The 27054-nt window shown below is 41.7% G+C and overlaps 1 protein-coding gene across 1 annotated transcript in view; it reads left to right on the top strand.

The window, feature by feature from the left end:
* KCTD1 (potassium channel tetramerization domain containing 1) overlaps positions 1 to 24584 on the top strand; it is a 64331-nt gene extending 39747 nt beyond the window's left edge. The window contains exons 3-5 of the mRNA XM_030445143.1: positions 17995 to 18139; positions 20458 to 20763; positions 24390 to 24584. Coding sequence (XP_030301003.1) covers positions 17995 to 18139; positions 20458 to 20763; positions 24390 to 24548 — 610 coding nt within the window. The 3' untranslated portion in view covers positions 24549 to 24584. The remainder of the gene's footprint in view (positions 1 to 17994; positions 18140 to 20457; positions 20764 to 24389) is intronic.
* The last annotated feature ends 2470 nt before the right edge of the window (positions 24585 to 27054 follow it).

Raw genomic sequence — 27054 nt, 5'->3', positions numbered from 1 at the left:
AAGATGCAAGGTTTTCGTTCATAAGATGAGATGGTTGAGCATAGCAGTGTTAAATGCAATGGGGCATAATCCAGTAGTTCATCAATTTATAAAGATAAAGATTAATTCTACCTCTGAGACCCCAGTGAGGTTTTCATGCTAAAATGTGACATGCCTGTCAGTCAAACAGTAGATATAATTGTTCTTTAAGTGACCTATTAAAATCCCATTCCTTTTAATTAAAATTTGTATTTGCGTTCTTACATAGGCCATATTGAGTGGTTAAAAACTCTTTTCATACAAGGGACATTGCAGGTAGAGAATTGTCAAAAGCTTGTGTGACACACACGTGAAACAGGAGGAGTGACTGAAGTCCCGGTGCAGCAACGCGTGGCTTGCCTTTGGCTCCCGCTGACACGGAGGGAGATGGGATGGGATAAGCAGCATCTCCCAGGACCACACCCAAAGCCTTTGCATTCCGCACCCAAGAGATTGCTTGTAGTTACTTACTGTGGCACAGAAAGTTATAATACACAGCATTTGCCATAAGTGTGTCACTTTAGAGCAAATGATGGATTACGTCCTTCCACACCCCAAAAGTCGCCTTTGTGCTGTAATTAAAAAATAAATGTTGCAATGTTGAATTGGAAATATTTTCTGCCATACAATGAATTTGTTTTGTTAGGTTGCCTGGATGTAATTGCATCAATGTCAGTATATTAAACCCTTGTCACGGGATGATGGTTTCCTGCCGCTGCACCAGTGCCAAGAACTGCTTTGCTTAGCAGCCCCATTGCTGTTTATCTCCATTAGCAGTAGTGACTATTTTGTTTCTGTGAAACCTTTTTTTTTTTTTTTTTTTTTTACCCTCTCATTTTGTTGCCTGTATGCATACTATAAATTACAGTTCTGTGCAAATGCTAACCACAAATCCTAAACAGTAGGAATGCCAGAGAGCAGCTCCGCTGGGAGCTGGTTTTAGGTTCGCCTGAACTTGTCAGCGATCCGAGGGGATGAAGGCGTTTCAAACCATGAAGGTCTGCTGGGCCCCTTCCACCCATCTGAAAATTGATCCCTCTTAAACAGTTTAGAGGGCCCTCAGGGTCTTACAGCTTACATGAAAAATGAAAGCCCTTCCTGTCTTAGAGCAGTGCAAGCAGTCAATACAAAAGAGAAAAATGATCTTTTAAGTGTATCCCATTGAATCCATTATCTCGAGGGCCCGTGTGTGATGCTTCATCAAAACATCATCATCTCGGTGATACATGGGGGGGGGAGGGTGAAGTGGTATTCAGGGGATTTCAGTGAAAGTGCTGCAGTACTGGCTAAATATGATGCCAGAAAATGAGAGCTGCAGAAAAACTGATATGTTCCTCCTTATAACAAATTGGTTTCATATTTTACATGTCTGAAACAAGCAAATCACTCAAAGTTTTGAATGTTCCTTTTGCAGGTGAGAAAGTCCTGCTAGGCATCTCTTATAGAAGTTGCTTTGCTTTTAATGCAAATACAAACTTTTTTTTCAGATTTTTTGCATTACAAGGATAAAGAAAATAAGGGAAGAAAGAAAAATAGGTGCATCATTTGCATCATCAGTGCCTTCTAGCCTTGTTTCTGTAAGTTGTGAAAGGGTTAGATTTGCACTGTCATAATCTAAATTGGTGTTGATTGTGAGCAAGTGTGTCAGAATTGTTAGTTTTTAAAAAAGTGAAATTTAAAAAATCTCTTGCATGCCTGTATTAATGATTCAGATGTCTTTCTGATACTAGCATGTAAGACAAATCTTTGATTTCTATTGTTCTGAGATTTCAGTATTTTTACCTAATGACATAGTGGTGTTTTTTGCTAGATTATGTTGTTAAGAGCTCATTTTTTGCTGCCTGTGTTTTCTAACTTCAATGAATATGGATGTTACTCTTTGGTGGATTATGTGCAATAAGACAGAAGAAATCAGATTTGTTTTCAGTAACCAGTAGTATCAATAATTCAGCAGCGCTATCAAAGTATATATATATATATATATATATATACATATATATATATAAGGAGGGCAATAGGAAGAACAAAGTAGTATTTTAGAACACAACTGAGCTGTCAATTTCACATCCTTGGGGGTGTCCTCCATTTCCTTTGATGAAAGGCTTGCTTAAATAAACTGAGTAGTAGGCAGCGGGTGTGTGCTTTTGCACAACAACATACACCCAGGTGCTTCGTTGGACAGGGTGATCCTAAAGGCAGAGTGCTGTCAACATTCCTAATTGCATATTACCCAATAACACACACCCTCCAGTGTCTTGGGACTACAAAACACTTTTTACCTAGCCTTCCTACATGAATAATGAAGCACTTCAAATATTCATCCAATTATAGTCAGCCTCTCTCTTGACTAAGGGTTGCCAAATGCAATTGGTTATACTTCTGACATAGAATTTCAGGCAATATGTATGTTGGAAGGGTTTAGTCATAATTCTTGACTTCTGGGGAGAGATTAGATAACACCATAATGGTAACTTCTTCAGCTTCAAAAGCTATTGTTTACTCATTTTTACTATTAAATTCTAGCTTACTAGAAGCACAATTTCAGAGTTTTTAGAAAAATACGTTGTTTTTTTTTAATTTTATATTTGGAGCTTCTCACATGAAAACTGTTCATGTTCTGTTTGAAACAATAAGATGGTTTCTTGTTCTCCAAGTGCTGTGGATGGAGCTGCAAAGGACTGAAGTCACCATCAAGCATATGAAAAGCAGAGAGTCAGCATGGGCACTTTTCAATCACATAGACCATATTTATTTTCCTCTTCTAGTTTGCTAAAACATTTTGATGCCCATCATGATTTGCTCCTGATGTGCCAGTGTCTGATTTTTCTCATGTCTCGCTAATGTTCTCAATAACACTGTCCTCATCCTTTGCAGAATACAAAGGTTTAATTTTGCTTTACTGGCTTCACTTGGGAATAAGCCTCCCTGAATGTTAATCTTCCCTCTGGCCTTCCAAAATCTGAGGAATGTTGTGCCATACCCCTGCTCGCAGGAGTTTCCAGCACTACTGCAGTAACTCCGTAGGGAGTCACCTTGGCTCCAGAGGAAACCTCACCTTGCTGCAGAGGAAAGCCTGTGACAGTGTCCATCTTTTTGGTGCAAAGGAGGTACACCAGTAAGGAAGTGGTAGTAAAAATTATTCAAGAAGATGTAAGCTGGGGAAATGATGTCAGGGACCTGCTTGCATTTCCTTCATGGAAGACCCAACTCATGGGAAAGGGAGAGGAGAAAAACTGTTGTTTTTCTGTAGCTAAAGTGTATTTGGAGGCTCCACTTTTTATCAGGCATTCTCATTTTCCCAGTTTCTAATACTGTTTTCTCATAAAGCTAAGCCTTGGGCCATTCTTTTCACACTGGCCTTTTCTTGCTTAGCAGCTAACCCAAATAAACTCATCAGCAGAGTTACAATTGCACTTTTCCACTTCTGCTTTGGATGGATGGAGTCACTCTCCAAAACTGAATGGATGGTGCTCCCTGGACCACAGAGGGCAGGTTCCAGGTGAGCGTTTAATTCCTCTCTTCAGAAGTAGAAATAAAAGCCCTAATCTAGTACATACCATACTTCTCTCTTTGGTAGAAAGGGTGAAAAGGACACTATTGGAAGTTGCTGCTTGTCTGGTATTATTACAAGGCACAAAGCATTGGTTTGAAAGCAGAAATAGCTGGTGTGACTTTCAGTTGTGTTTAGCCTCCGCACACATAATTTTATTTCCTATTAAAATGCTGAGTAGCTAAATCAGAGGTGTTAGTCCTTCTTCCTTCTCTTTATTGAAGTCCTGAAGTCATGATAAACACAAAGGGCCCTAAGATTGAGGAAGAACATAAAATAGGCTTCTGTACCATACAAAAGGCAGAAAGCTAGTAGAGCAGTTCTCATTTAAAGAAAAAAAAAAAAAATTGGGTTCTTCTCCAAACCTGTCCCCAAACCTGCATAAGGTCTGACAGGGTGTGCTGGGCTGTTCCTGATGGGGATGCTCTGGGAATGTTTCTTCCAAGGGCCCTTTCTTTTGCTAAGAAGAATCCCAGAAAGGACTATGTTCCTTGGCCTTGCATGATTGAATATTTTTCTTTGCAGGAGGCTTCCACTGGGAAGGGTTGATGAAAGCTTTATCAGTTGGAAATTGCAGAGGCTGCAAACAGAACAAAATAAATGGGTTGAGATCCCCCCAAGAAACAGGGTTTGTGTAAATCTTGTCCCGATAAAGGTCAAGTTTGTTGTAGCACGTTGCTGACTAAGTGTACATATGAAACAAGGGCGCATCATCATAGCACAGAGAGATGAAACAGTGCAACTCTTGATTACTCCAAACTCATTTTTGTCTTCTGTGCCTTTCAATAATGTGGTTCTGTAGATCTTCTGTAAAGATTGTAGAAAACAATTATATCCATGCCTTGTGGTGATGCAATAGAAAAAAATCAGAAACATACCAAACACTGGATTTCTGCTAGATTTTTTTTTTTTTTTGCATTCGGATACAGAGCAGAACATATCAGTATTAAGTAGAAAGAGTCATGCAAGGTTGTTGTAACATGTTTTATTTTCAGCAAGCAGAGTGGAAGAGAACTTTTTGAAATAGTTTTCTGACCCCGAAAATGCTGATATTGGAACTTGCATTATTCTCAAAAAAAAAACCCCAACAAACAAGTCTTGAAATTTAGGATTTCTATCACTAAATTGTTGTCTTTTTTTTTTCCTCTTCTGGATGGTAGGGATGTCATAGTTTTTTGGCATTCTCAATTGTTTTGGTGGTTTATCAGTTCTTTTTCAGTTCCAGTCTATCTAGTGCAAGATGCAACTGCATCTGTTGATACCAGATTGGTGCAGTGGTATTAATGTCTGGGGAAAAGACCCTTAGGCAGTGGCTTTTTTTTTTGCTTGCTTTTTTCAAAAAAATACAAGTAAAGTCATACTTGATTCTATCTTTTTAGAGATAGGTTTCAAAGTGAATGAAATAATGAAATAGTCATGGTGTGCAGGGCTGAGCTGCCCTCCATGGGTGTCTGCATCCTGTTCCATTGGCTGTAGCTCGACACAAGAGTCATCTTGCTTCAACAAAACCCTGCTAAAATACTTGGGGCTCACTGTCTGCATTTAGGAAATGGGGATCCTAACACACTTAGGAGACCATACAGCTTCCAGTGGTTCTCTTCTGTAATTTCCCTGGTCAAGCTGCATCTTGGGAAGAAGCTAAGAAGGCAGCTCCTCTGTGTGAGGTTATGCTGATTGCAGAGTAAATAGTTACTCTGACTGCAGAGTAAAATAGTGCTTTGATTTAAAAAAACCCAACAAATTCCTACACATTTGAGGAGCAGTGCAAACTGTAGCTTACAATTTTGTATCACACAAATTTGTTGCTTTTTTATTTAGTAAAGACTTTTTTTTGTCTTGGAATGAGTATGAAGATGAAAAAAGAAGATTAAGATGAAAACATGGATGAAGAATAGCGTTGCACTATGTTTAATATACGAATTTCAGTACTGCCAGTTTCTGGCCATTTTGTGTGGGGGGTATGTTTGCAATAACCTGAGCAGCTATTGCCCATGCCTGAAGGTTCCTGTGAATGCTCCAGGCACACACAGGTCTACAGTAGTGTCCCTGTGCCACCCCTCCAGCCCTTTGGGAGTCCCCAGAGGTGCCCTGCAGCATCTCAAGTGGCACCAGACACCTGTGTTTAGGCAGCTCAATCACATCCTGGATGTCATGCATCAAAGGAACCGTGATGTAACAGTTTTGTCATGTGATATTTTTGAGGATTTCACTGTCTGCAGTTATAGTATCTGTTTTCACATATGTGGAGTTATCATTCCTTCTGTCTCTTTTCATGGGGCTGTATTGCTTCTGTACTGTATCTCAGCTTTTTTCCTTTCTTTTCTCTCTACATCCTCCAGAGAAATACATCTGAGGTACTCTTGGGTTTGGAATGGCTGCAGGGATGATTACACCATGACAGCATCTAATTTAATAAACAATAAAGCCACTGTTTTGTATATCTAAAGTTTGCCAATGGAAATAATGTTATCTTTATGGTTTTTATCACCCCACCACCAGCAGAATGTGCAGGTGTGGCTTTGGCATTTCTAACCTTTGCATTAAGCATTATTTATTGCTCAGAGACACTGCCTAAGCTGTTTTAGGTGGACTTTCCTGTCCTCTTAACTGATTAGTTCACAGGTTTTGTATGGACTGATTTGGTTAATGGTGTAATTTTCCTACTTACTGAAATGCTTAAATCATTTCAACCTCTAGCATGGAAGCAGTTAAACATGTAAATATATGGGTATGAGTTATATGGGTATAAACACGTCTCTCTACTATGTAGGCACATGTGTGTGTCTACACAAGGAATCACAGCAATGTGATCATCACGTGTATAAATTAGGGTTCATCAAAAGCAGTGTATGGTGTTCTGATTCTCATATTAAAATTTGTGCTCAAAGCACCCACATCTGTATTGCCTCTACTGTGTATGCTCTCATGCTATCTGCACTGCCTTTCTCAAAGAGTTTATGATCTGGGATGTTAGTCTGGAAGTACAATTTTTGGTTTAGGTGGAGGAATCTGTGAGTAGGTGAGTAAAGCAAAACACGTTTGAGAGAAGTGGCCTTGCAGCTTCTTTGTTGCAATTAAAGTCAGCTTTACAGAAAAATGACATTATTAGAGCAGCCAGAGCAACCCTAGTTTGTTGGGTTTTGTGGTCTACATGTAGGAATATCATCTCCAATATTAGATTGCCTGCTGTGCACAGAGAACCGTGGTGCTTAGTTAATAAACAGGTCATCAGCATCTCCTGTTCCTCCTTAGTTCAACACGTGTCCTGGAGCTGAATTTTCAATATATTATTTGAAGAACCATTCTTGCATGCTTTCTTTGCAGCATTCTTTAGTACCTTCTTGCTTCAGTTGAAGGAGGTAAAAAAAAATAAGGCAGGCATGCTTAGTGCTAGTGTTGTGTAGGAAATCTGACACACACTTGGACAGAGTTCATTTCTTCAGAGCACATCCCCCCCCCTGGCCCTACCAATGTTCCCTTCCTGCAACTCAACATGAGCCATCAGTGTGCACTTGCAGCACAGAAAAGCCAAACATATCCTGGGCTCTATCAAAGGAATCACAGCCAGCAGGTCAAAGGAGGGGATTCTTCCCCTCTGCTCTGCTCTTGTGAGACCCCACCTGGAGTGCTGCATCCAGTTCTGGAGTCCCCAACGTAGGAAAAACATGGAGCTGTTGGAGCAAGTCCAGAGGAGCGTCACAAAGATGGTCAGAGGGCTGGAGTACCTTTCCTGTGAAGGCAAGCTGAGAGAGTTGTGACTGTTCAATCTGAAGAAGGAAAGGTCCCTGGGAGGCTGTATAGCAGCCTTCCAGTACATAATGGGGCTGTAGGAAAGGTGGGGAGGGACTTTTAACAAGGGCGTGTAGTGATAAGACTAGTGATAAGGTAGTGGTTTTAGGCTGGAAGAGGGTAGATTTAGATGAGATGTTATGAGGACATTCTTTGCTGTGAGGCTGGTGAGACACTGGAAGAGTTTGCCCAGGGAAGCTGTGGCAGCTCTCTCCCTGGAAGTGTTCAAGGCCAGGCTGGATGGGACTTTGAGCAACCTGGTCCCATGGGAAGTGTAACTCTGTAAGTTCCCTTCCAATCCAAACCATTCTATGAGTCTATGAACCCCCTCCTCATGCATTATACCATCTCCTACTCCTCCAACAGATGAATCAGAGCCCATGGCAAGTCTGCTACACTCTGCAACACTAGCTTCTACCCAGGTTGTGTGCTGCCTGGATTGAGGGATGAAATAGGATAACAATGGATCAGTAAAGACCAAGTCAATAGTCCAGAGACAAGTTTGAAAATGAAAGTTGCAGAGTCATCTCTAATATTTGACACATCTGAACTGGAGAAGCTTATTTTGACTACCTTAAAAATGCTCTTTAAATATGTAAGTTTTTTCTTTGTCCATTATTGTAGGGCTTTAGAAAGGCAAGCTGAACATCCTTTCAACCTTCCCTGGCAAATTTGTTTTGTAACAGTCCAAGACCAAGTTCAGCAGCAGGGCTGAAACCTATTAATCTGTTTTATGGGCTGCTGCTGCATGAACTGCACTTGAGAAGGATGTTACAGACTTTGCAGGTGACTTTCACCAGTGTTTATTGATAGCAGAGGAGCAAGGATGTTTAGGAATACTTTATTCCATTCTGGGGTCTGGAGGATGGTGTTTTCTGGGGACACAGTCTCTGTGTAGGTAACAGCTTAAGGTTTTAGAAGCACTTTCTCTCTCTGAATTTTATTCATTAGTGAGAAGCTTTTTCTTAGGCCTTATAGTAGAACTGGCCCCTCTCTCTTGAAGAGTCTGTAGGATCACTAGTACAGCACACAGAAGTTGCCTGTACCATCTCTTGCCTTCATGAGCTGCAATGTGGAAGGAGTTTTTGCAACTCTTGCAAAGTGAAAGGGCAAGTGTGTCCTCATGCTGTCTGTGGAAATGTGTTGTCCTTTTTCGTAGAGGAAGCACCAGGTAACAAAACAACATAGACAGGATTTCTGGCTAAGTAGCCAAAGTTGTGAAGATCTTGGAAACCTTGTTACGGTTGCATTGCAGTGGTTGTTGTTCTCAGGGGCACAGGCTCCAGGTGTAAGTAGTACAATGCCTGATTCCCAAAACAACATTCTGGGAAGGGGCAGAGTTAGTGATACTATAGCACTTCTTAGGCAGTGCATATATGTTCTTAACTGGGACAGCCATCTGTTGGGTTTGGATCCAGACCTCCTTTTGCTGATAGTTTTGTAAAGGATTTCATGGAGAATCTCAGTGTTTCCTGCTTTCCGGTGATATGTACATGAAATTTTGATGCTGAGCCTTCTTGAGGGTACAGAGGAAATACTGAGAGCTAACAGTGGTTTGAATGAAATTCATGAAAGCTGAGGGGCAAATTTGATGTAGAGAGGAACACATCAAAGAATTTTCCCATTGTGGGAAGGTTTTGTTGTTGGGTGTTTTTGTTCTTGTTTTGGTGTTTTGGTTTTTGGGCTTTTTTTTCAGTTGCCAGATTTTTGAAAGGGAAATGGCTCCTGTACCTTTTTTTAAAGTTGCCTTTTACCAGTGTTCTCTCTGTGGAATCTGCATTTACAGATAAGACTTTAAAGATAGGTTACTACCATGTCTTTTTAAGAAAAAATGTCAGAATTGAAGGAGAGTGGTTTGGAGAGAATACATTTTTCCTTTTTACTTAAACATGATCCCAAGACACAAGTTCTACTTTATTACATTGCTGCCTGCAAAAGGGTTCAGGCTTCTGAATATATAGATTATCATGGCCTTTGGGATGTTGTGCTTTCACCAGTTTAGCTACTTTCTGGCTTTTGGTATTGCATGATAAACGCTCCAGTTTTGCTCCTGTCCTCCATTATCCGTACTCACAGCAAACCTGACCATCTTAAACATGATTAAAATATAATTCAAACGTTATTAGCTAATTATGACGCAAAGTACTTAATTTGCCATTGCACCCTAATAACTTAAAGGTACTTCTGATAACTTGGTAATAACCGTATCATAAGCAAAAGGACACGGTTGCTACTAACTTAATAGGCAGCTTCCCTCGAGATAAAACATAAATAACAAACCTCAGTGAAATCGGATTCCAGCTTAGTAAAATTATCTTGGCAAGCAATGAGAATATTTGTTAATTTTTTCAGTGAAATGTTATCATTGCCAAGAAAAGTTGGTTACAAAAAGCAGAGATGGAAAACATATTTGCATGAATAATTGATTTAATGTTTCATTGGTTTAAATGATTTTAGGAAAAGTGGTTTTGATTGGCACTGGAAAACTGAAAAGTTTTTAAGGTCCTGACAAATATCTGAAGCAAAATACTTCTTGTGGTGCAAGAGGGCTCACAGAAGGTATCTGCAGCCTCGGCCTCTGCTCCAGGTCTCCTGGCTTGGGATGTGTGCTGGGTCAGGCCTCATCAGCACCAGCTGTTTGGAGAGGTGTCTCAGGGTCCTAGAGGAAAAGAAGGGCTGTGATACCACTCTGTATGTAGTGGTTTGGCTGAGGGAACACCCTTTTTTGGAATTACAAGGCTTTTCTTGTGACGGGTCTGTATGGTAGCAAAAGGGCTTAAGGGAGAACTTGGTAACTGGAGACAAGCAAAACTGTCAGGGATAGGTAGGATGTCTTGGGGAGTGCCACCAACTGCAGTGTCTTGCAGATAGAGGAACCTCACTGTGCCAAAAAATGAGGGAGATTGTCCAGGTGAGGACCTTGGTTTGGGGTTAGGAAACAGCTGTAGAGCAGAGGACAAACCTCTCTCAGCCACATCTGAAGCCTATAATGCAACCTTGAGGTTCAGGAGGTTTGGCAGCCACAGTATTGAAATTGCTTTTAAAAGACTTAACCTGCCCAGCCTTGTGTGAAAAGATGGAGATTTGGGTTGCAGCCTGTTCCTCTTATCTGTCTATATCTCTTTGGTATACCAGAGCAGAGAGAGAAGGTATATGGTAAACAGAAACTCCCTGGCCCGTCATCTGCAGTCCAGGGATAGTGCTCCTCTGGCCTCACCCTGGCTGCCATCCTGCAATGTGAGAGATGGTTTCCGTCTGCCCACATAGATCGTTTTCTTCCCATGAGTCACCTCTTGTTAACATCCCATCCCAACCATTTATTTATTTATTTTCTAAATAGTCAGCATTTCTGCAAGTGGCATTTTAGTCTGGGTGAATGATGGTCCTGAGTTTGGGAATGGGCATTTGAACATGCCTGGAGAAGGTTGTGACAGAGCCTTCATTTTTTGGCCTTCTATTGTTGGGCATTCTGCACCCACCATAAGGCTGCTAACTAGCATATTATGTACATCAGAGGAGTTCCTGTATTTTGTAGTGTAATTATTACTTCTGGGGTGAATCTCCTGGGTTGTTTGATGACCCATTTAGCAGGAAAATACAGGCCTTGACTTTTCTTGTAAAAAATTTTTTTTCAGACAAACAGAGATAAGGATGTTGCTGTTGACTTCTGGAGCTCTAGCCATCCATTTTTTACCAATGTTCACCCCAATGTTTCTTGTGACCCACACACCCTCTCCTGTTCAGATGGCATTTCGTTATGTGTCTCTTCATATCCACACTCATCAGTGCCATAGAAAGATGTAGTTCACTCTCATGCAAGTGGCATTCTTGCAACATGACTACACGTTGTTGTGCAATTTACTCTTCTCTAGTTAATGTGTCAGTTTGTCCATGTGCCTGAGATCCCAATGGCTATTAGTTAATTTTGTAACATGTCTGATTTGCTTTCATCTCTGCTTCTGGTGCTGCCTCTGATCAGGCAGGTTATAGCAAATACCATGATGCTTTTTTTTTTTTCTCCTTCTCTCCTCTGATGCATTCACTGACAATACCACCTCACTCATTATTCCAGACCCTTCCCATCTGTTCTTCGCATGCTTTACTCCGTGTTTAAGTCTATTTACCACTTCTCGTCTATCTCAATTTCTTCTAAATGTTTCATTAGCCTTTTGAGCTTGCCCTTACCTTTTCTTTGGCTTCTGTGCTCAAATAACAATCTTAGATGTTTGAAATGATCTCCATGTAAATGCTTCAGTTCTTTAATCTTCAGCAAATATTTCCACAAAGGTTTGACATCCTTCTACTCAGTGACTGGAATTTATCTGTTCTTTAAAATGCCATGTAACATTTTCTTTGAACTCTCATAAGAACTGGTGTTTTAATACCTCCTCCCATACTTCCTTTCTGCTCTGTCATTTTGGCTCCTATATAAATACCTTTTCTGTAGAAGGTTTAATGAGATTTTAGGTTTTAATAAATTTTTCCCCTGTTACCTTTGCTTTATAACTATTGTATTCATGCTTCTTCTGATAATGTAGGAACTGTCTGTGCCAAAGAATTCCTGAGACTCACGGACATGAAACCTTAAATTAAATGTAAGGAGGAAGAGATAAGAACAAATTATAATAGCACTTAGAGCAAGAGATTACAACAGAGTATTTGGTTAAAATGCGGTTTTCATAATATATGTTCCTGAAAATTGCAAATGTATTCTGTTATATCATGTTTATGAGCCAACTTTTGTTATGCAGAGTTATAAAGGTTGCTAGGTATTCAGTCACTGTGGACCCAAGTGGCGTGAAGTATTGAAAAAAGAGAAGGAGATTATTACCATTAAAGTGGGCCTCTGAAACAAGAATTATCTGCTCGGACAGGATAGCATTTCTTGTTGGCATGGATCCCTTTCCAAATGTACTAGCTTCTAGGGGACAGTGCAAAATTATGTAATTTAGACATACGAGGAGTAAAATTAAATAGCCATGAGATGAGCATACCATTAAACAGATCTAATTTATAATGGGCTCTTACGCAAATTGCCTTTGAGCACTTAGTAAAAGAAAATTAAAAGAAATTAATAAGGACAACGCAGACTGAAAAGTCACAGAGAAAAAAGTAAAAACGTATTCCAGCTCACTGTCTGCACACCCCAGAGTGTTAAGTAAGCATTCCCATTAGCCACATAAATATAATGAGGTGATAGTAAATCTTGCATTCACTTACCCTCTTAAGTACCAAACCCCTGCTCACTTTGCCACAGTGGCTCCAATCAGGTGAGTGAGAGTTCAACTAAAATACTTTTTCTTTCTATATTGTCATTATTGGAGGGAGAGGGATGCGTTTGCATGAATGCTTTGCTCTTTGCCAGCCACTGAATATCTGACCTCAGTGGAGTCCCAGGCAGTTTCTTACCCTGATGTGCCAGGGCATCACCAGTGCTCCTCCTGCTGTGCAGCTCTCCCTGCGAACTTATTAAACAGCAGTTTTCTTCTCTTTTTGTTGTTCAGTGAAGGAGACAGGGAGCAGGGAAAGCTGACAGCTTGGAACTCTTGAAAACAGTTTGTTGCAAAAGAATTTTCAGATTTGGGTTTTTGTCCTCTGATAATTATGAGAAATATTATACCGCATATATTCAATAATATGGCATCTCTGTTTTCTCAGAAAAAAAAATAATATTAGGTTTATTTATGCCTTAGACTGAAAGTAATGCAGTATTCTGTATGCTTGCAGACACCAAGGCTTGCTGCTTTTCCACGTTCCTTGTATCCCTTTGATTACAAAGGAGGAGAATTTTGGCTCTGTCCACTAAGCTGTGTCATTTTTCTTAGGGTTAAGTTGTGCAGTAGTTGACTTATTTAATTAATATTGGCCATCTTGTTTGTAATTATTTCTGCTTTTCCAAATTCTCAACTGAGGCAGAATATAATAAAGGGAAGTCTTCCTCTTCATGTGTATAATAATATATGTAAATATTTATACACTGAGAGCAAAGGTTATAAGCACACTGTGTGGACAGTTTTGCTGCAGACTGACTGTATTTTTATACCTGACAAACAGAACTTGTTTCTGAAGAGTTTCAAAAATCCTGTAAGCAATGTCATCTTCCCATGCCAGCTTTCTGGTCTAGAAAGGCTGCTATGGGAGTGCTGGTCTGTGAGGAGAAGGTTCCCTACAGGCTTTTATGGGAGTAAAACATTGATCTTTTCCGTATCCAGTTGTTTTCTCCTCACTAAAACTGGGCTTGTGGCTGTATCTGTTTTGTGTCCTTAAAGTAAAACCTAATTCTCTGATGGCAGCTGAGTTTTCCACTGGTTATATTTTTCAACCCTTGAAGCATTTGCTTTCTGACAGTGGAATATGATACTTAAAGCCATAGACATTAATTATTACCCATTGGAGGTCGCACTTTCAACCCATGGGACATTAATTTTCCTGATATACAGAAAATTCCAGCCTGCTAGTTTTAATTAAATATTTCAGAAGTGCATTTTCTTGTAAATGGACTACAGTTCTTTATCCTTTACCCTTGATATTTGACTAATTCTGCATATAATTATCAGCTTATTTTGCAAGCCCCCTTCAAAGCACTTTCCCATTTGGAAATCCACTCAGCTGTTTCATATTTGTCTTTTTCAAATTATTTAAAAAAAAAAAACAACATGTCTTTGCCAATCATCAGCCAATGCTGTCAAGAAGGATATAGGCAAAAATATCTTTCAGATTTTTTTTTGGAAGTGAAATTATAATAAATGTACCTTAACGCTCCCTTCTGATGCCAGCAAAACTGATGCCCCTTAAGTATTTATAATTGCAGTGTGAGCCCAAACAGGAGGAGCAGCAGAACTACGGGTGGCAGAGAGGGAGGGTACTGAAATATTATTGTATAGAGAAGCTGTCAAGGGGGGCATGGCAGAGAGCTTGCTGCTATGCTTCCAAGAACCAGAGAGTACAGAGGGAGGCTAGAGGGTGGAGGTGTTGGGCTTCCCCTACATCCTGGCATGACCCAATCTGCTCTCCTGATGGGTGTAGCAAATGCAGCTTAGGAAAAGGACCACGCCACCAGAATTGGGTCCCATATTATCTCAAGTCTTTCCCTGGAGGCCATTTGAAGGAAGTTGAACTCTATATTTTTCCATCTGAAAAGGAAAGGCTTTACTTTTGTTTATAGAAGTCTCTCTGCATGGTGTCTACACTTTCAAAGCTGTTTTAACATGTGAAAGTGAAGCTGTGCATTGCAAAGTGGTCCTGAAAACTGAGGGGAAGGGAGAGGGATTGGGACTTTACAGTTCCTGGGTTTTTATTGCTGCTGAACTCAGCAGTGTACTAAGGCACTTCTTTCTCTTAATTCTTCCAGCCCGCATCTTTCAGGTCCCAGGTAGCACTCCAGATGGTTGTGTGCTCTTGTCAGCATTATGGTTTTGTCAGAAGGCTCCATCCTCTGATATTATCTTGTTTTTCTCCGAAACAATTACTAAAATGAAGACAAAAAGCCTAGAGGTTTAAAATATGTAATTATAGTAGTAATTTAGAACTAGGAAAATGCTGCAGAAACCAATTACTGTTATACATTTCAGTAATGACTGACTTGGCCAGATAGGTGTGTTTTGTGTGTGAACTCCATCATAGTTCGCAAGACAACATGCTTGAGTATAGGGGAAAATTAATTAGAAATATTGAGTGCTACCATATTAGACATAAATGGTGCTCATCCACATAGTGAACAAGAATCTGTATTATATGGCCCATCAGAGCTTTAATTTTGAGCAGCAGGGCAGGCAGTAACAAGTATCTGAGGAAGAAAGCTTGAATTATTGTAAGGAAAAAATATTGAGAAAAAAATATTTGCACCTGATCGTTCTGCAAAACATGTTTAAGTCCTTATGTTACAGATTTCACGCCACTCAAACTAATTCAGGCATTTCCTATAGAATTGTCAGTGGCCACCTGAGATTAATGGGGCTTTATTTCTTTTCTGGTCTTCAGCTTTCCCAGCTGGAGAGAATGACTTGATGAGACTGGTATTCTGCTCACAACTTACTGGTGAATGCACTACTGATGTCCCTGCCATGGGCACAGACATCACCCCAGACTCCACTTGTGTTGCTCATGCCATTTTCAAAGGGCATTTTTCACTGCAAGCCTTGCCATCCTCCCCCTCCTTGGGGTGGGGGGGAATCCATCTTTTGCCTCTTGAACCTTTCATGGAGATCTCCTTCTTCTGGCTTGTGGACAGAAGTTAGGATGCTTCGTGCAGCCAGGAGGGCTGATCATCCCTGAGTTTTTGTTTGGATTTTTTGCTGCTGGTGGTGGGGAGCCATTTTTTCTTCACTTTATAACAAAAACAGTGTGCTGACACTGCTTGTTGTGCTTGGTGTATCCCTCTTGTGAAAAGACAGACTTGTATTCTTACTTAGGCCACAAACTGAGCACAGTCAGGGAACGTAAGTAGCAATCAGTCCCCAGACTCCATGCTGATGTCCAGTGATAGTACTGTATGCTCTTTAGTACTCTGCAGATGTTTAATAACCTGCTGCCAGTGCCTGAGGAAAGGGATGCCATCCAGAAGGACCCTGACAGGCATGAGGAGTGAGCCCATGCCAGCCTCATGAAGTTCAAAAAGGCCAAGGGCAAGGTCCTGCACATGGGCTGGGGCAATCCCAAGCACAAATGCACGCTGGGCAGAGAATGGATTGACCATAGCCCCGAAGAGAAGGACTGGGGAGTGTTGGTTGATGAGAAGCTCAGCATGAGCCGCCAGCATGTAGTTTCAGCTCAGAAAGCCAAACATATCCTGGGCTGCATCAAAAGAATCACAGGCAGCAGGTCGAAGGAGGGGATTCTCCCCCTCTGCTCTGCTCTTGTGAGACCCCACCTGGAGTGCTGCGTCCAGTTCTGGAGTCCCCAACATAGGAAAAACATGGAGCTGTTGGAGCAAGTCCAGAGAAGAGTCAGAAAGATGGTCAGAGGGCTGGAGTACCTTTCCTGTGAAGGCAAGCTGAGAGAGTTGTGACTGTTCAATCTGAAGAAGGAAAGGTCCCTGGGAGGCTGTATAGCAGCCTTCCAGTACATAATGGGGCTGTAGGAAAGGTGGGGAGGGACTTTTAACAAGGGCGTGTAGTGATAAGACTAGTGATAAGGTAGTGGTTTTAGGCTGGAAGAGGGTAGATTTAGATGAGATGTTATGAGGACATTCTTTGCTGTGAGGCTGGTGAGACACTGGAAGAGTTTGCCCAGGGAAACTGTGGCAGCTCTCTCCCTGGAAGTGTTCAAGGCCAGGCTTGAACGGAGCTTGGGGCAACCTGGTCCAGTGGGAAGTGTCCCTACCCTTGTCAAAGGGGCTGGAGATAGATGATCTTTAAGTTCCTTCCAACCCAAACAATTATGTAATTCTGCATGACTGATTCCCAAACCAGGTTGCTTATACTGGGAAAAAAAATACATCAGTTAGCATTTTCATTTAAATAATGAAAACACAAAATCTGCAGAATATCAGGGAATGTAGCAGCAAGTGTCTGAAGTCACGTCCAAAACCATTGCTTGTGTTTCACGAGGAGTGTCCGTGTGATGTATCACAAGTGAGCTATTTAGAGGCCATTTTGTTTACAGCTATGGAGATACCAGCATTGGAAAGAATGAGAAAGTGTTTCCACATACCCCATTTGGCTGTATAAACAAGCACACAAAATCAAACAACCTACCAGTCTCTCCTGGTGATTTCATTGGGAAACCGCCAGTGACTCAGGAACATTTTGCAAATGCAGAGACGCAGCCATGTATTTTGTGTTGCTCTGGTGAGGTTTTGTTTGGAATTTGCAGCCCTTCCTACTGCTCTAAGGAAAGCAGGTTTGTGGGGCACATATCTAGAAAATGTGTGTGTGCGCCTAGCAGTTGATGTTGCAAAAAGTCTTGCCAAGCAGAGGCTCTCTAGGTAGCTGTGTGATTGTGGTGGTCAGGCATTTTTCCTGATTATTCTAGAGTGTGCTGATTGATACCTGCCACAAACAGTTAATTTTTACTGTGAAATTAATACCTTACCTTGAAATGTTTTTAGCTTTGTATCCCCAGCTGCACCTTCCCACAATGTGCTGCCCTATCAGGTGTGCCTGTCCAAGTGTTAGTTGCAGTAAATGGCAACCAAAACAATGTTCTAGGTTTAAAAACAAAGAAATAAGCAAAGACAACAAAAACAACTAAAAAGCCCTATTTTTGAGTGTGGTTTCCAAATTCAGTCAGTTTCACTGTGCATTCCCCCAGAAAGCAGGATGAACTCAATCAAGGGGGTTGTCTCACCCTGGGGGGAGGTGGGGGTGGGATCTGCTGATGGGCACTATCAAGAGGAGTGTCCAAAATAACCGAGGAGGTGTCAACTCACAAAGCACAGATTTTGGAAGCGAGACTTCTGCGAGAAGCCACTGCCCATCTGCTTCCCCCTCTGCCTCCCCAGTGGTGTTACTCAGAAGTTTCTGAGGCAGCACTGGAAATCACTCAGCTTAAACCATGGTTTGAAACCTGTCCTCTCCTTACAAAGAGGAGCCATGGAGCTGCTTCCATGAAGTCAGCACGAGAGGGTGTTTTGCAGCACTGGGTTGCTAAGCTGGGACTGGTCTGACCCTGCCACTTGCCTCTTGTTTCCTCTCCAGAATCGGACGGCTTTTCGATGGCACAGAGCCCATAGTCCTCGACAGTCTCAAGCAGCATTATTTCATCGACAGAGATGGGCAGATGTTCAGATATATCTTGAATTTTTTAAGGACATCGAAACTCCTCATTCCTGACGATTTCAAGGTGAGATTTCGAAGGACCTGGGTGTTTTGCATGTACCTTGGAAAAGCAAGTATCTGGCATGTAGTCAAAATGGAGCCCTAGATGGGGAGGATATATAGGGTATGGTGCTTGATTTAAAGTACATGGCAAAAGTAAGTGGGGGGTTGCTAAAGTGGCATCTGTCATCCTTTCCTAGAGTGGCATCAAAATTAAGTTTTCCCCTCCTGGCTATAGTGTAATGGAGCAACCTCGTCACATTTGACCTAGGGAAATTAAATATGGCAGTAAGGTGATGGAGACAGAAAGGATCTTACAGTCTGGAACCAACTGTAAGCTTTGCTGATTACTTGTCCTCTTATCTGCTTTTATGCTTCCCCTCTGATTGCAGCAACTCCAGCTTCCACTCCCACGCTGAAACTCAGAGAATGGTGTGGGAATCACAGTATTGACAAAATAAACTGCATACATGGTAATATTTGAGCATTAAGTCACAGAATATATTCTCCCTCAGATTCTTGAATGCATACTGCAAGTTTAATTTTGGAATTCTAGAGAAGTCAGGGAAGAATAGTTTCCCATTTATTGTTTAAACTTTATTAAAGAGCCTGCTTTTTTTTTTTTTTTCATTTTAATAAAAAATTAAATTTGGGGTAGTTCACCACATTAGACTACAGAGGTAGAGCTTCAGACTCTGTGTGTTGGCTCTGTGTTTGTCCGCTTGTAGGTATGTGGGTGTGTATGACCAGGGTTGCAATCAGAACAGATCTTTATCCTTACTTAATGAACTTCTGTGTATCTGCATAGCTGCCTGGACCATCAGTTCACTGCAGGAAACACAGCAGTTCCAATCGAATGGGAAAGGTGATGGGGAAGGGTTAGAGCAGTTCCCACCATCCTGTCTTTTATCCCATGTATCTGCAACAGGTTTTCAGGTGTTTGGGTCGTAATAGGTGTGAGGCTGAGTTCAGGACCCATACGGTGGAAACCTTGGAGTCATCTGCTGTACACTCATCCTTACCTCTGCCATGTGTGACAAGGGTAGACCTGTCTGAAAACGGAGAGTTTGGAACTAGCTGATAAGCATCATATCCCTTTTGAAGCCTTAGCATGGCTTTGTGATGTTTTGGGCACTTGTCCTCAAGGTCCTCAGAAATACAGCCAAAGGAAGAGTTTCCTTCCATGCAGCATTAAGAAGTTACATATGCAGAGCCTTTTAGACACATAAATATCCTGTAGCTGGGCTGAAATTAAAAATGTAATGCCAGGCAAGTTCACTCAACCAGTGTTGTTCAAAGGGGTGTCCTTCCCCGTTGGGCTTTAAGGTGTCCCGAAGATCAGTGCTTAAAATGATCAGTGGTTCTTGTTTCTCCAGAAATATATAAGTTCAAGGACTTTTTTATTACACATTAAATGTAAGTTGTGTTTTGAGTGTGATTTAGGTGTCCCGTTGTCATAAAGCATTCTGTCTGTAGCTCAAATTCAGGGTTATATTGACCATTAGCAGTCTTCCTGGGTAGTCATTCTGTTCTTCTGTCTTCCCTTGTCTTCATGTATTGCTTTTCTCTGTATATATATTTTCCAAATGGCCTTATGCTCTTAACCTAGAAAAACAAGATTTTTTTTTTTATAATTTAAAAAATGGCAGTATACAGACTCCAGATCATCAGTTCTAAATTGTTTGTGTACTGGCTGTGCTTAGAAATGCATTCTCTCTGCTCTGGCATTTGAGACAATGTAGTAAACAATACTGTTGGGGTAAACAGTACAAAATGGGGAGGTATTAAATACTTAATTTTAAAAATGCAGTAATATGTGCAATTCATTATGCAAATATCTGAATCATTTTACACTTAGAACCATTGCAGGCTCCCTCATTTACATTCTTATACCTGTTACAATGCCTGCTAGTATTGCTGTAAGACACAATGGATCCTAGTGATGAATTTTCTGAATCCTGATTGAATTCTGTTCCATCTGTTCAATGAGGTCATTATTTTATGACATCACTATGGGGATAAAATATGGGGAAAAGTGAGATGTTTTAATTTTTTTTTTTTCTTTTTTTTTTGCCTGGATCATTCCATAGCAGGAGGGAGTTGAGCAAGCATAGCCTCCCCCTCCCTCTCCCAAGTGCTGCTGTACCAAGTCTGTCTCAAGTGTCTGAGAGTTATTTTTTGCTTGCACTGTTATTTTATTACACCTTCCTACACAGTAATTACGAACCATGTCTGAGGGATTCCAGATCTAGAGCAGTGTTAGCCCGAATAACCATATACATTAAGAGGTACATTAGCAATGCCTCTTCCTTAATTGTGCACAGTAATATATGTGTCTTTCAGGACTACAGTTTGTTATATGAAGAAGCAAAGTATTTCCAGCTTCAGCCCATGCTAGGAGAGATGGAAAGGTGGAAACAGGACCGGGAGAGTGGCCGCTTCTCAAAGTCTTGTGAGTGCCTGGTGGTGCGAGTTGCCCCAGATCTTGGAGAAAGGATTACACTGAGTGGGGATAAGTCATTGATAGAAGAAGTGTTTCCAGAAATTGGTGACGTGATGTGCAATTCTGTCAATGCCGGCTGGAATCACGACTCAACGCACGTCATCCGATTTCCACTGAACGGATACTGTCACCTCAACTCAGTTCAGGTAAGGAGCCACCTATGCATTTCATGAAGGTACCAGGTACTAGTGGGTTGATCCCCTGCTCTGTCAGTTGAGCATTTTGATGGACAAAATCAGCTGGAGGCTTTGAGCCTTTCTGCTTCTAGGGGTCATGGCTGCTTTCTTAACTTAATCCATACATATCATCACCAAGTCAAGAAAACTACAGGAGTGTTAAAAACCTGCTTTAGGAGGTGAAAGTTTGCCTCAATATAAAGGAAACTTTTGTAAAAAATTTTTGACATTTGAGTACAAAGCAACCATTCAAGCCTACTTCCAGTCCCTTGCTCTGTTTGTTATAGATTGTTTTTTGGATTAATGAGAGAGCACAGGGACATCTCAAGCCAGAGAGGGAAGATACAGCATCCCCAAGGAGCCTGTTGTGAGGGTATCAGGAGTTGTGCCTTCCCCTGAAAAAGGTAGTGGAGGTACTTGAACTTGCCAGAGTCCACAGGAGCTCTGCAACTAAATAGAATGGAGGAGCAAAAGGTGAAGCCCTGGGCTTTTATTCTGGGGGAAGAGAAAGGGAAATGAACGTGAGAAAGAGAGGACTGCACGGTAGCATTAGCCAGCTGCTGTAATAAGGGCCACGCTTTCACAGATGGAGAACACAGCCAGCTTTCCTCCTCCTTTCTCCTGAAACAGGATCCAGTGTTTCTGGAGAAGAGAGCCGTTTGCAGATGCAGAAGGTATCTGTTGAGTAGACTTACCCTTCGAGAGGGGACTTTGCCTCAGTGCCCTCTGCTGCCCCTCAAACTGGGACATCCCAGGAGGGGTTTGACCATTCAGTGAGACTGTCAGGCAAGGTGTGTGGTTAAAAACAAGTGTGTCATTTTTCCAGTGCTACCTAGGTCTTTTGCAATTGTTAAAGACCTCCCTAATACTTCTCGAATAAGTCACCGCATACTTTTTTACTTTACTGTTCTCAGTCTTCCTCCTTGCTGAGGTAGTGAAAACGAAGGCATGTCTGCTTACTGCATGTAGAGAGTCATCTCTTTTTGTTGTCTCAGGGAAGACCCTTTCACTTTCAGCAGTTTTTCCTAATTTGTTATGGCGTAGTAGGGGTTGTTTAGCCTGGAATAGAGAAAGCTCTGGGGAGACCTTATAGCAGCCTTCCAGTACCTGAAGGGGCCTACAGGAAAGCTGGGCAGGGACTTTTTACAAGAGTGTGTAGTGATAGGCATAATGCCTTTAAACTGGAAGAGGGGAAATTTAGATTAGACATTCTGAAGAAATTCTTTCCTGTGGGAGTGGGGAGACACTGGCACAGGTTGCCCAAGGAAGCTTATCCCTGGAAGTCTTTCAGGCCAGTTTGGATGGGGTTTTGAGAAACCTGGTCTAGTAAGAGTTCTGTTTGCCCATGGGAGGGAACTAAGTGATCTTTAAGGTCCCTTTCAACCAAAAGCATTCTGTGATTCTATGTAGCAACATCTAAAATCAGAAATAGATAAGAAATAATCTGGGAGACTAATGCAGGTCATTTCTGGAAGAATTATAATAAAGTCATAAGTTATAGTGCCATCTGTTTTATCTGCCATCTGTTGGTTAAAAGCAACCAACCTCACACACTTGTCTCTACCTACTTAGTACATCCTGCACAGCCAGCACTTTGGAGTGAGAGCTTTTCTTCCCATCTGACTTGTCACTAGCACTATTGATGCTCTTTGATTTAGATACCCCTCCTAAATGCTACAGACTCATGAACAAGTTCTCCCACAGAAGAGCCTTGCAAGCTGAGCGTGACCTTTTTCCTTCTGCCAGGTCCTGCTGTCCAGATAGGGAAGCTCTGCACTGCTCTCTCCCCAGAGGGAATGAGCCAGGCACCACAGGATGCTCTGAAGGCTCATCTAGCTGCAGTTGTGCTAGCACTTAACACAGGAGTCTAGGTAGACTTATCTAGACCTATCTAGATATGGTTAACCCATGTTATGCTTGGACAGTTGTATCTCTTATCTGCCTTTACTGTCATGCTGGAACATCAAAGGTGTTTTGTCATGGTGACAGATGCAAATTCAGAGCAGCTCTAAATGCAAGACTCCAGCTGAAAAGGGATAGGACTTTCAAGAAGGGCTATTTAGCCAAACATCATCTGATAGTTGTCAAATCAGTTATATCCTTTAGCAGTTTCTCTCTTGTCCTGATGTTTGCGTTTTTGTCACACAATTAAGAACTGCCAAGCGTATTTACTGATGTGAAAAACCGAAGCTGAAATGGCAAAACATGCACAGGCTTCAAGAGAGTGAATGATCCCACAGTGATAATGCAATATGTCTCCATTTTGGGGGGACATTAAATATATCCTAGTCCTAATAATGTGGGGTAGGACAGGGATGAACAAAAGACCTGGAGAGTGAAGTACAGACTAAATTATATGTCCAAGGCTGAGTTAGTTTCCTGACCAATTGCTACCATCACAGTTTTTCTCAGGACTTAATTTCTTATGCTATTTTTCAGTGGCTTGCACTGAGGCATCCTGGGGTATCCTGGCTTATGTTGTTACAAGCTAAAGATCAGGATAAACAGAAATTGCACAGATGTTTTGGTGGTTGCTTATCCCACCCCCTCCTTTCTGAAATTTGTTTGCTCAGATATTTTGGAAAGACATTTTCCAACCTGAAGCAATACATACAAAGATGTGGCGTGCCATGATTTAGGTGTTTTTAAACCACAGTTTGCCTCTCCCTCCACCCCAGTCTTCAGCAGGCCTCTGCCACTGTGTTTGTCCTTGCTGTCCCAGCACACATTCAAGCCAGTTTGCTAATTCATGAAATAGCTGGGAAAGACTTGGTAGGCACCTGCTCCCAGCACAGCCCTAGTGTGGTCTGGTCATGCTGGACAGAGGGTCCCACATCTTGTGGGGTGTGGGAGCAGCAGCTCATTCTTCTGGGGATGGTGGCCATCACAGCTGACCCTGGTAAGCCCTGGAAAGGTCTCCTTAACTGGCATGGATTGGATGCATCCCTCCATCCCTCTGCCTTGCTGAGAGCCCTGTCTGACTCTTCTGTTTTCCTGGGTTTTTTTGTTTTGGTTGGTTTTTAATTTTTGCTATTGTATTTCCCACTGGAAGTGACACTCAGGTTGTGAAAAGAGAAGCAAGAAGGTGGATAGGTAGGACTCATTAGTCCTGTAATTAGAGTTAAAAGGTCCCAGGTTTTATCATAGTTAGCCAAAACCACAGATTTTGGGGATCATGGTTGGTTTTTGAGTGTCTAGAAAGCATGATGGTAACTTGACTGAAATTATGACTGCAGTATCTGCATCGTTACCATTTAGTTGAGGTGTTTGCTCAGCATCCCCTGGAGTCTGCTGTGGACTCCTGTATTTGCCCTATTGTAGTGTAAATTTTGTGAAGTGCAGAAAGTATTTTTCCAGGAATGTTTCTGTAGCTAGAATCCTAGATTTGCTGACAGGACAGGAAAAAAAAGACATTTTTCTTCATTTTCTTCTTATTGTTCAGTGGCCAAAGCCAGTAGGTATCAGTCCAATCTAGAGAAGCCAAGGGAACCCACTCAGCTTTTATTCCTTAGCTGTATCCATTTAAAACAGCAAAACAGCATTTATTATCTTTGAACTGCAAATAGCCTGTTTGTTTACTTTCCTCTTTTTTGCAGGTACTTGAGAGGTTACAGCAAAGAGGTTTTGAGATTGTTGGCTCATGTGGAGGTGGCGTGGACTCTTCCCAATTCAGTGAATACGTACTGAGACGAGAACTCAGAAGGACATCTCGTGCTCCCTCTGTCATTCGAATAAAGCAAGAGCCTCTGGACTAAAATGGACACGTTTCTTTATGCAAAAAAAAAAAAAAATAAAAGGAGAGGGAAAAAAAAAAAAAAAAAAAAAGGGGGACATTTCATGTGCAGTTTGGACTCCAAAGAAGTCCTGGAACTAAAATTGAATAAAAGACACATTTATATCAAATAATAGAGACCACACCTGAATTCATATGGGAACATTTGGAATAGTGGTAATAATAATAACCTCAAGGTGTAAAAGAAAACACACACACACACATATATATATAAAATATGTATGTATATGTATGTATGTACATATATATATGTATGTATATGTCAAAGGGTAGAAAATGCAACAGCAAAAAAGTGGTAGATGAGGTTGGTGCTGTGATGGCCATTAAGTGTCCTAGGCCTTTCTTGGGCCCACTTAACGGTGTACAAGCCATTACCATTGGGGGAATCATAGATACTCTTCACACATTTTCCATTGCCAAACACCCACCCACTTTTTAACGTGTACACGCCTTGACTCAACTTTATCTGCGTATGGAGGTTCATGTCTGTCTTTTTTTTAGAGGTGGATGGGCAGGTGTTCAGGAGACGACCATCCATTGCATTGGCAAGCTAGTCGACTGAAATTTTAAATGTAGTTTGTACAGAAGTCGCACACTTTTTGTCTGCCCTCACAGATGTGAAAGGTTAACTTTTCTTTTGAATGAGGTTTTATTTTGTTGTTGTTGTTGTTTATGTTTTTGTTTTGGTGTTTGTTTTTTTTTTTTTTTTTTTTTTTTTTTTGGTTTGTTTGTTCGTTTGTTTTTTTTCAAAGGGGGCCAGAAGAATTAATATTTGGTAGAGATGCTCTGGTTTGAATCTGCTGCTTTCCTACAATTTTTTTCAAATTTTATAATGTATTAAATACAATAAACTCTGTTTAAAATAATGAAGGTCTGGTTTAAGCCAACAGAAGCAGAGAGATGGGACCTTGCTCACCGCACGCAGGTGCCTGGGAGCAGCAGCTACTCTGTGCATGGGGGAGCAGGTTAAAGGTCAGAGACACTGTCGTGGGCTGCCAGTCTTCCTGTCTTTTTGAGCATTCTCTGGGTTTCAAGACAGGCTGTTGGTCAGACTTAAAATAACCCTGGCTCAGCCCAGGGAAACCCATCAAAAAATGGCACCTGGTCGTCTAACCTTCAACGTAACAGCGAAGAGTTGCGTCCCTTCCTCTTGACCAAGGAGTTGGCAGCTTCACCTCTCCGAGCCCTTGCTCTGCTGAGTGTCAGTCAGCCTCTTTCTTTTTAATGTTGTTCATTTCCCTTGTTTAAAGCTAGTGGTGTTCTGCCTCGAGAGTGAGACCATCAGCCCCTGGTGTTACCCTGTTGGCTGCAGGTGGTAAGTCCATGTCCTGGGATGTGTCCTGTGAGTTCTTCTCTTGCAGTCTCACCAAGGCCACCACTGCAGCTGCCTTGTCTGGGCTGGTGAGATTTCACAAAGGTGCCATATCACGATACCACTGTGTGAACCTCTTATGGGTTGATGCTTCCACAATCTAAAATGCACCAGCAACCACCACCTTTCCTCCAAAGTACCTTTTTATGCAATATTACAGAGTGTGACTGTGTATTCATCCGAGTGTGGAAGTTTCTGTTGACGCAATGGTGCCGGAGTTCCATTCATTTTGGTGACACTTTGCTATTTATTCAAGGAAAAAAAGGGGGGGAGGGGATTGTTAAATACATGTAACGAGGTTTTTAATATAGTCTGATAACTCAAAAAAAAACACCCTACCATTTTTCTGGTTTTTATTAAAATATGTCAGAGGGCGCACTTAAATAATGTTCCGGCAGCACATATCGGTGGTTTTGAAATTACTGAAACATGGAGATGGGGGGAAGGGTAGGGAGGGCTCAGCAAATTAAGGTTTGTTAACAGATTATTAGATCTTCAGTGTGATGCTGATTTGTCTATTTACAGTACTGAAACAGCTGCCTCATTGAAATGCTTGTTTTCAATTAGCAGCAAGTAGTCCTCTTACAAAACAGACAAACGCTTGCTCTTACTGCCCACAATTTGGTTGTTAATTTGCACAGAAGTCAGAAAGCTAAAATCCTGGGAAATAAATATTTTTTAAACAGATTTTCAGACTGTTGGAAGTGGTATGAAATTTGTGATGTTGAAAAAGGTGCTACCCCCCCTCAAGGGCTCCCTGTGCGAAGCAAGGCGATGTTTCAGACTGTTGGCTGTAGCAGCTCTCCCTGCATTTCCAGGGGGATCCTCACCTCTGGGGCCTCCATGGTTTACCCAGGGATGTGTTTACACTGTCTGTTAAGGCTGAAGGTTCTCTCACATCCAGACCTGCCCTGCTAGCCACTGCGTTTATATGTGGGTATCTGCTCCCATGCAGGCTGGAGCTGGGGTAGGCTGCAGCTCCTTTCCCTGCTCCTTGTCCAGCAGGAGCTTGGCCAGGAGCATCAGTGGCCCCCAAATTTCCACCTCCCAGCACTGGCAGTGCCCATGCTGCCTGCAACCTTTGCACAGGCTGGGT

The sequence above is a fragment of the Calypte anna genome, chromosome 2, assembly GCF_003957555.1.
Source record: "Calypte anna isolate BGI_N300 chromosome 2, bCalAnn1_v1.p, whole genome shotgun sequence".
In the NCBI taxonomy this organism is placed as follows: domain Eukaryota; kingdom Metazoa; phylum Chordata; class Aves; order Apodiformes; family Trochilidae; genus Calypte; species Calypte anna.
Note: the sequence above shows the minus strand (reverse complement) of the source record. Positions and strands in the feature narration are given on the sequence as shown.